General features: G+C 42.4%; 3 protein-coding genes across 3 annotated transcripts in view; 1 reads left to right on the top strand and 2 right to left on the bottom strand.

Annotated features, from left to right (window-relative positions):
• The first annotated feature begins 1,893 nt into the window (after nt 1–1,893).
• LOC118422035 lies at nt 1,894–5,803 on the top strand. Its single transcript, XM_035829538.1, has 4 exons — nt 1,894–2,383; nt 2,724–2,911; nt 3,522–3,986; nt 5,710–5,803. Exons 1-4 carry the CDS (start codon nt 1,904–1,906, stop codon nt 5,801–5,803), a joined length of 1,227 nt encoding a protein of 408 aa, XP_035685431.1. The 5' UTR covers nt 1,894–1,903.
• A 2,067-nt stretch (nt 5,804–7,870) lies between these two features.
• Nucleotides 7,871–9,992, bottom strand: LOC118421727. Its single transcript, XM_035829225.1, has 3 exons — nt 9,730–9,992; nt 8,969–9,102; nt 7,871–8,269 (listed from the first exon to the last, which is right to left on the bottom strand). The coding sequence occupies exons 1-3, from the start codon at nt 9,938–9,940 to the stop codon at nt 8,102–8,104; spliced, it is 513 nt and encodes a 170-aa protein (XP_035685118.1). The 5' UTR covers nt 9,941–9,992; the 3' UTR covers nt 7,871–8,101.
• Nucleotides 9,979–10,063, bottom strand: part of LOC118422034 (malignant fibrous histiocytoma-amplified sequence 1 homolog) — a 2,653-nt gene continuing 2,568 nt past the window's right edge. The window contains exon 2 of the mRNA XM_035829537.1: nt 9,979–9,982. Coding sequence (XP_035685430.1) covers nt 9,979–9,982 — 4 coding nt within the window. The remainder of the gene's footprint in view (nt 9,983–10,063) is intronic.

The raw sequence follows: 10,063 nt of genomic DNA, 5'->3' as shown, positions 1-10,063 counted from the left end.
GTCTTGACCTGAAATTTTTCTCTCCCAGACTGAACAGAAGTGTTGACGTGTAACCTAATAATAGACCGGTACCCCGTCATAGACACCACCATCCTTTGTCCAAGCGATAGCTGAAGTTCAAAAGACCTGTTTGCTTTACTGTTTATACAGCGAGTATGTTAATGTAAGGCAGTGACGTTGTCAGGGTAACCTTTTGTGTTGAGCCTGCGATACCGACACGTGAAGGCTGACTTAGTTTCATCTAATTTACATACTGTACAGGCTAGACAGGAACCTGAGAAGGTCTGGGTCGGATTGGATGTCAAAGCAGGCAAGGTGTGTGTGTGTGTGTGTGTTGGGGATGGTTGGAGTAGAGTTACAAGAGTTACTTAGATAGTGCCCGAGGAACATACTAGTACCTATTCCTTGCCACGAATGCATTACATGAAATATCTTAGAAATGGATGCTATTAACGTTATCTGTCTGCACCAATTATGCAGCATTGAGAGGGCGAAATCTTTTCATAAAGGTCATGTGCAATTCATTGAATTAAAAGAACGTTAAACAATGTACTGTAATCATCTTTATTATCATCATCTGTTTTATTGATTTTAGGCAAAATAACGTTGCAAGAAGAAAATGCAACTGATATGAATTGCCTTTCTCTAACAAAGCTTTAAAACTGGGTGGGTCTGTTATTACTTTATGGACACAAAATATATCCCCAAAAGTAATTGTCCCCTTGCACCTGACGTCATAGATCACGTGACCTTGTTTACGCCGCCATATTGGGTGTCAAAACAGCGGGAGAACCAAATTTTGTCGTCTGCTATTCGGTGCGAGCAGATGTGCGAGAGTTAGGAGTGACATTTGGCCGCCATGAGCGACAAACGTCCGTCAGATCAGACGTCAACTGGTAGGGGAGCGCTACCAAGCCATTTGTCGTGTTTGAGCGCCCCTGATCTGAAAAGATACAAGGAAAAATGTGCTCTGTTGGGGGAGACCGGCGACCCGTATTTGCTTCCGACTGCCAAGATGACCGCGGTCATGAACTGTGAAAAATTGCCCGGTATCGCATTTCCTGACATTTACGTTTATCTGATAAGTAATCCCTCAGTTTACACCGGGGAGGCAATGAAGGCTTACAAAAGCCTAGATGCTTACAAGTATTTCGTGAGTGGCAAAGTCAACGATGTACTTGTTTGGAGGCACACCACGAAGGACAACAAGCACATATATGTCATAAGGTCCAAGGTAAGGGTCGATATTATTGTTAGCGTCAGATACAAAATAATCAAATTAACATTTCATGTAAGCTAAACATTTGTGTAAATCTGGGCATCTGTGCCAAAATGATTTTGATAGTGTACAGAAAAACAGTTCTGGGAAAAAGGATCTAACGTCACTTGGTTAATATAAACAAGATATCGCTACCGGGGAGTAAATGACTCCTTGGCTTAGTGGTACAATGCTTGCCTCCAGTGCAAGAAGTCGAGAGTTCTAATCCCTGGTCGGATCAATTTTCTTTTACTTATTTGTTTTTAATCTTTAAGGGTAATCTCTACAGTTTGAAAAACTCATTTCCAATGTAGCTAGTTTCGTTTCCCCCTCGTTTTCCATGTACAATGTACAAAAAATAAATGAGTAATTACTGCATCCTCTACAGATCAATTTTTGGTGTTGACAGAATTTACAGTGCTTAGCAATATTTACAATATTCAGAGTCCTGATAAGTTTTAAAATAACCTCCTTAAGTAGATATAGACCATTGCTTATTATGCATTTTATCTGAATGACTAAATCATCTTGTTATTTTTCCAGGTAAAGCATTCAATGGCCATAAGAAACAAGGCAGTTAGTGTGTGGGTGGCTGTGCAAGAGGAAGGTACAGTCATAAAACTCATAACTGGCCACTGTGACTGTATGGCCGGGGTTTCTGAAGTTTGTTCACATGTTGCAGCCACACTGTTTTACATGGGCCAAGCTGCGGCTACATCGTGTACATCAAAACCAAGTCTATGGAACAGACCACTAAAAAGAAAACCCCAGAAACCGTATGCGGAGGGCAGTGCCATCAACTTCAAAAGACCAAAAAACCCACTGCTGGACAACAACACCCCACCAAAGCTTCCCAAAACAGCAGCAACAGGAACCTCCCTTAAACAGCCCACAGTAAGCCAGAAGGACACATTTTACAAAATGATGCGGGACTCAGGCATCAAGCCTGCCTTCCTTTCTATTGTGAAAGGTTACACAGACCCATACATACCATCAGTTGTTGCCCTTAATCTGCCCTCACCACTCTGCCGGCTCTTCAGGACAGAATACATGCAGCTCAGTCACAATGACCTCACAAAAAAGTGTGAGGAAGAGGCTAGCAGGCTTGCTTTCAGCACGGAACAGGTAAGTCATTTGTACACAATTTGATACACAAAATATTGTTAAGTATAATTGTGAAAAAAAAGAAGCTGTTACCTCCGTGTTATACTGTAAATGCATTTAAGTTTGCGGGGATTTAATTTCGTGGTAGCGGTAAAAATGACTTTTCGTGGTGGATTTAAGTTTGCGGTAACACCGTAGATTGCAGTCTAATACCATAATAGAAAAATGTTCGCGGTGGATTTAAGTTCGCGGTGAAGTGGTCACCGCCAAAACCGCGAACATTAATCCACCGCAAACATTTCTGCATTTACAGTAACTGCTCAAATCAATTTAATTTTTCTTTCTTCACAATTTATTAAAGGTGGCAGCCCTGGAGAAAACCACAAGACTGCAGAGCAAGAGCAACACTTGGTTCGAGTATCGGGCTGGCAGAATCACTGCATCAAACTTCAGGGCTGCTGTGAGCACAAATCCTGTCAGTCCATCAGTCTCCCTGATAAAACGGATCTGCTATCCGGAAGCCTACAAGTTTAGCACTGCAGCAACAAGGTAATATGATGTGAAATTAATTGCTTATGGCTGAACCAATTTTGTTGGTGATTTCAGTATCTTTGGTGTAATGTCAGGTTTTAATTTTTATTGTTGCAGTGAGCTCTTTGTATGGAAGCATTGCTTTGTATGTAAAGTATGAACTTCAGTCTACATATTATAAGTGGTTTGTGTCCTAGGAGACTGTCCATAGTTCTTTCAGTGGGGTAGGAATGCAGTAGTGCAAAAATGGAGTGTTCGCAGTGGTTTTAAGCTTGCGGTATTGCCTTCTACTGTTGTCACATACTGTCATGGACAAATATCCGTGGTGGTTTTAAGTTCACGGTGAATTGGCAACCGTCAAAAACACAAACATTTCTGCAATTACAGTTTGCAGGGATATATCAACTTCATGGCAGTGGGAAAGTGGAGTGTTCGCAGTGGTTTTGAGTTTGCGGTAGCAAATATAGTCACATACTGTCATGGAAAAATGTTCACAGTGGTTTCTAGTTTGCAATAAAGTGGCCACAGTGCACATAAAAGCTCTTTGAACATTTTTCATTTACAGTATACACCTTTTTGATTGATAAGGAAGTAAGTTTATACAGTATATGTGCATGTATATTTTCAGGTGGGGGTGTCAGCATGAAAGCACTGCGATCAACAGCTACAAAGAGATGCAGGTGAAGGATCATGACAGTCTGAAGGTGGGAGATTCTGGCTTTCACATCCATGCAGAGCACACCTTCCTTGGGGCCACACCTGATGGGCTTGTCACCTGCAAGTGCTGTGGGGAAGGTATCCTGGAAGTGAAGTGTCCAATGTGCGTGAAGGACAAAACCTTCGAGTCTGAGGCAGACCAGCAGCACCGCCAGTTTTGCTTAGAGTTGAGAGGGCAAAGATTACAGTTAAAGCACAGTCATCCCTACTACTTCCAGGTACAGGCCCAGCTGGCATGCACTGGTCGCAACTACTGTGACTTTGTGGTATGGCGAGGTGCAGGGAAGACAACACAGCAGCTCCACATAGAGCGCATCTACCCTGACGTTGCCTTCTTTTCTACATATGTAGCAAAGGCAAAGACCCTGTTCAATAAGTGCATTATGCTAGAACTTGTTGGTAAATATTACACTTCTAGGCAACACCTAACTTCTGTCACTTCATAGTATAACACCAAATGGTCTGAGTCTCGAAATATTGATAACTTGTGACAAATCACTGTGTCTGAGACATTGTTTTGGTTAATGATGTTGAATTTTTTCGGCTTCTGTGCCGTCATGTTATGGCTAAATAGCCTGAAACTTAGAACCATTTTTGAACATTCAATGTACAGTGGTAATCCTTTAGAATAATGTTATAATAGAATAAATTATAAATTATTATAAATCAATGTTACAAATAATTTAATGTAATATGAAAAAGTTAACTGATGAAGTACATATTTTTGTCCTGTAAGTATTGTAAATACCCGTAACTCTTTTAACTTAAAACAAATATTATTATACCATTGAAGAAGGATATCATAAACATGTACAGAGACCAGCGTAATGTAAAAAATGTTTACTCAATAATTCATCTACAAAAATTGAGATATTGGCACTATATTGATTGGTTCTAGCCTATTGCCAGGCAATTATTTTTAGTTGGGCCTACCCAGTGCACAATTATTCTGTGTAACACAATGTCTGCTGTCCGGGGCTGTAACTTCTAGGAGGCCAGCACATGTTTTGCGAGCTGCTATAAGTGAGATTTAATCAGGCTAGTGCACCATGGTACACAGCGAACCTAACTAAAGATGAGGACCCGACCCGGGTTCCTTTACATAGATTTTATAATACAATATATTACAATATCCTGAGACAGAATTTTTTCTCTTATCCCATTAGGCTTCTGTCTAATATCAATAAACACTTTTGATGATGTACATATATATGTACAATTTCTCTTTTAGCACCTAACACCTTACTTCACCTCACATACCAACAAGATGTAAACTTTCTCACTTCTAACACTCATGAAGTTGCGATTAAACCTTTTGTCACCAGGACCTGGTTTGGCGTTCACGTATCTACCATTTCAAGAACTGTACATATAGAATACAACACGGTGTATTCCGTATCGCCCAAGGTATCAGCCCGACCGCGGGTCGGATTGCCCGAAGGCCGGAGGGTGATCCGACCCGCGGGAGGGCTGAGACCGAGGGTGATGCGGAATACACCGTGTTGTATCTTATTTATGTCATACCCACCTGAGAAAACCCATGTTTTGATGCGAAATGCGCCAGAAGTTGAACAAATTTGGTGCCCTCGAAAAAAACAGCGTTGCAACAGTAATGTTCCAACGTCCGAATCAGGTATTCGAACTTTCGATTTATTCGAAACAGTTCAATTTATTCGAATGGAGCCCGTGTGATAACCCCGGGCCGTACAGAAAGTTATTAGCCGGTCCGAAACACCAGTATCGAACGTTTTAGCGTCACAGGTATGACATAAATCACTTCACACAACAAACAAACCTACATGTTTTAGCAACACATTCCATCTGATGTACAAATGTATTATATAGTCATTACTCAATGGGGACAACTGATTCACATAGGTTGCATAATGCACAAGACACATGAACAATTTTGTCAAATGTCGTCAGGTTACAGGTTGGGTCTACATTTGTGTAAGGAATTTCAACTGGGCCATTAAGCATAGTGTACTTCTGTCGTAAAGTTCCAATAACACGCTCCACATGTATTCGAAGAGATGCTAACTCTCTTGTAGAATCGCAATCTTTCTTGCTGAGTTGTTGTTTTCCTCTCGTAAATGCAGGAATTGCCAAAGTAGCTCCGTGCATGGCAAGGCACTCCTGTATGTCGAAACCCCGGTCAGCAAGTACTTGATCACCAGGAAGCAGCTTCTGTAGAAACCCACTGTTTTCAGTTATAACCTTGTCACTGGTTCTTCCTCCCCACCCTTTCGAGATGAAGGTTATGACACCCTGTGGCGCAATGCCGATTAAGTATTTGAGGGTATTTCTTGATTTGTAGCTAGAGTATGTTTGTGATTGTGCTTCCTGGTCACTTGACCGCTCAAGTGCAACCTCGAAACAGTCTATGATGGCTACACATTTCTGGTACTTTTGTCTGAACGCCATGGGCAGTGTTTTTCTAAGTTCTTCTCTATCCGGCCAGATGATAGCAGTTGGTACCAGAATAGTAAAGAGAAGATCCACAATATGATGTACAGTTCTTGAAATGGTAGATATGTGAACACCAAACCGATAAGCCAGGTCCTGGTGAAAAAGGTTTAGTCGCAACTTCATCAGTGTCAACAACAACTGCTGGAAGTGAGACAGTTTACATCTTGTTGGTTCTGTCATCTGTGGTGATAATAAAGTTAGAACAGAATTGAAAACATTATAGTTTGGCAAACCAGTGTGAAATCTGACCTTTTCACTATCTACCATAAATATTTCCTCTGTAAGTGACAGAGCTGTAATAGTTTGTCTCAGATTGTGATTTTCAACTCTAAGTGCTCTACATTCCGCCTCATAATCCACTGGGTTTTGGGTCAGGTTTTCACCGGCTCCACCTCTGCATCTTCTCTCTGTTTTATCTGGATCTGATGGCTGTGGTGTACTCTCTGCACTATTGCCAGTCAGGATTTCATCGGCCCCACCTCTGCATCTTCTCTCTGTTTTATCTGGATCTGATGGCTTTGGTGTACTTTCTGCACTTCTGCCAGTCAGGATTTCACCAGCCCCACTACTGTATCTTCTCTCTGTTTCTTTTTGTTGCTCCTTTCTCCGAGTTTTTAACTTTTGACGGTGTTCATATGTGTCAAGGTCACAATGCCTTTTCCTTTTGACATGGGAAGGCACATAATCGAAAATAGATGGCACATAGTCTGGTGACACTGGGTCTTCACTCTTCTTTCCTGAAAAAAAGATAAAAAACTGAACATTAATTTTTCCATAAATTCATATTTATAAGGAGGCCTCTGGGTTGAAAGCAAAGTTGAAATTTGTTCAAAATAAATATAGTTGAGAACTTGAGTAGGGTAGAGTTATAAGTGCCAGGAATTTATACGTGGCTAATCGTACATTTGTGATTTTGCTTGGCTAGCCAGAAGCCAGAGTATTTGAAGCCTAAACAATATAACAAAATACAGCAAAATATTCTAGTCACAGAGTTTACCGGAACATCGGCCACCAAAATAGGCAGCAAACTTCCTTGTTAATTTACGCATCGGATCGGAGCTGTTTTCAATTTATAAAAGTAAAATGCGTATCAGAGTACACTTCGTGACGTGAGCGATCTGGGGAGGGGGGCATTAACTAGATGGATCCCACAACGCTACTTAAAATAGTGTATACAAAGTGTACTTTGACTACCGAGCTCTATACAACCCCCACAAACTGGAAATGATTGTGACGTAGAAGTGAAGAGCGTCCTAAAATGGAACCAGCCGTTTCCTATCTACTCTACCTACTCTCTACTCTACTCTACTCTAAAATAGTTCGTGGCATGGATGCTTCGGCGAACAAAACACGAATTCTGAAAACTACCACTGAAGTTTTGAAAAGTTTATATTTCCTAATACCATTATAAATGAGTGCTTAGTTACCAGCCAGAGATGAAGTGCGCACTGCATAGCCTGCTTGAGTCCGTTGGCTGCCAGTCGACCCGTCTTACTGCAGCGATCCATTTTCCCCTCCTCGGTTCTTCCCGCGGAAATCGATAGAAAGACTCAGAAGTACCGGGATTCTTCCTGTTATGGCAATGCCCACAGCAGCACAAGTGTGTACCATGTTGCTAAAATATGTGTAGGTACAGCCGCACGATCACCAGCGGGTGCAAATCGAGGAAGTCCTTGAGGCGTGAAGGACAATGCGTTGCACGTGCGTACTGAGTGAGGAACTTGACACCCAACATGGCGGCCCGCCCCTATGACCTCTGACCCGTGACGTCAATGCAAATGGTCCATTGTTGAAACCTTCCACGAATCCATACGGATCTTGTTACATTCTTGTATATATATATATATCCGTAAGTCAGCAATATTTCTTCAAAATGCGCCAGGGGTCAGAACCCTATAATGAGCCTGACCTCAGCATTGTAATTCTAATTCTTCATCCACAACTGGCAAAGTTAATTTGACACTTAAAAAACAACACTTCAATTGACTTCGACTTAATTCTGTTCATTTACAAAGTCTCTCCTTATTTACAGCAGTATTTATACGCGAGGTAATCGGCGATGTCTTTTCTTCCTACGTCTTCATCTGCAAGCACTTCCATCAGGGACCGCAGGGTGGCGTCTTCTCCTGCCTTCCGTTTCCATGACAACAGCATTTGGAACTTGATCTCCCTGAGCGTCTGGAAATCGTGCTGTCGCAATAAGAGAAGACAGGAAACTGAAAGTTTAAGCGCTGAAGTAAATGGGGGTACCGTTTTCCATAATGGTTTGTATTAGAAACTGTTTTCAGCACTGGTGCGATGCTCTATGCTGGCCTGACTAAAATCGCGCCCCTATTGGCCGGCCCTACAGTTGCCGCCGTTACCCCAGCCAGTGAGAGATCAAGGAGGTTTCCCCTTTTCAACCTCCTTGGAGAGATTGTGTAAACACAGGCCAGGCTTCCTTAGTTAAACTACAAAAGTAGTTACTGTAGCACGGCGTCCCTCAATGCAGTTTTGGGTTTTATCCAGTGACCACTTCAGTGCAATGACCCAAGTATCTGTTCTTATCGTGAATATCTGTATGTCCCTTACTTAGGATTTTACTATACATAATACAAGTGAGTCAACCCCGTGCATTGCTTAGTCCATCTAACTGAAAGTTTTGAAGAACAGTCTTTTCATCAAAGTCTTGAAAAGCTATGTGGCCAGAGACTGTGAGAATGAGAATAATTAATTTGTTTGAAGGGTGAACAAAACTTTGATAGCATGTACATGTACACGAAAGTACCGGGTGTTTATGTCCCCTTTTAAGAAAGTAGGAAAAACTTAAGCAATATCATTTATCTTCACCATTAGTCCCGTAGCTGATCAGTAGTGAGATCCGTTTTATGATACAATCAAAGTCCTTACTTGAATTTCCTCCAGGTCCGCCTCAGCCAGCTTCAGTACCCGGCCCACCCTCCGCCAGTCATCCCGCCCCAGCTGCTGGGCAACCTCCATCATGGCGGTCCGCAGGTCGCCCTCCAGCAGAACCCCCTCCAAGGCTGGGGACAATGGAACATTCCAGCATAAGTTACCATGCACCCCCTCCAAGGCTGGGAACAATGGAACATTCCAGCATAAGTTACCATGCACCCCCTCCAAGGCTGGGAACAATGGAACATTCCAATATCAACAACCATGCATGGGAGTAAATAACATGTTGCTGTTGTTTGGTGCACTACATCAGCATGCCGCTGCCTAGCGTACTTACTGCATTGTATTGTATTGTATTGGTTGATAAGATAGATAAAAGGATTAAACCGGTATATAAGAGCAGCTATTATGTTCTTTATTATTTGCTAAGTGGAAGAAGAGGTATAGAATAATACATTGGGAAATTGATATAATATTTCTGATCCTGATATTTCAGTATAGAAAGCCCTATAAACACACGATCGAAAAATGGAACAAAGGGTTGTAGGAATCATGGTTGTCATTTCACGCTATAATATTCACTGTCACGCCTGCAGCTGTACAAGATCACGATATGTCGTTTTTATGCTGTTTACATTCTGAACAATCACAAATTCAATACACGTACACTGTAACATGACAATTCAATTCAGTCACCAGAACTTTGAAACGAGATTTTTGTAACAATAAACTTTTAAAATTTAGATGACAACTACCTTCAGTAGGTGGGTACACCAGCGCCACATCCACAACCTCCTCGTCGTCAGCGTTGGGACAGGGCAGTCCGCTGACGGCGGCCGGGCGGGGCCGGTCCAGCACCTCCCCCAAGAACACGTGCGGCTCGGGCAGGCCCAGGCAGGTGCAGTGGCTGCAGACCAGGAACACCTGGTGCCGCACACCTGGCCACAGGGACAGGAGTGACGTCATCTCCGTGTGAAGGAGGAGGAGGATGGACCACACGGTGGTCAGCTGCAGGGAAAGGAAAATTTCACTTCATCAGAACAACACAAGAAGCCTCAACAAAGACAACACCCGACTACGTCTTGGTGG

Source organism: Branchiostoma floridae, chromosome 8, assembly GCF_000003815.2.
Source record: "Branchiostoma floridae strain S238N-H82 chromosome 8, Bfl_VNyyK, whole genome shotgun sequence".
NCBI lineage: Eukaryota > Metazoa > Chordata > Leptocardii > Amphioxiformes > Branchiostomatidae > Branchiostoma > Branchiostoma floridae.
This window is presented reverse-complemented; position numbering and strand designations above follow the sequence as displayed.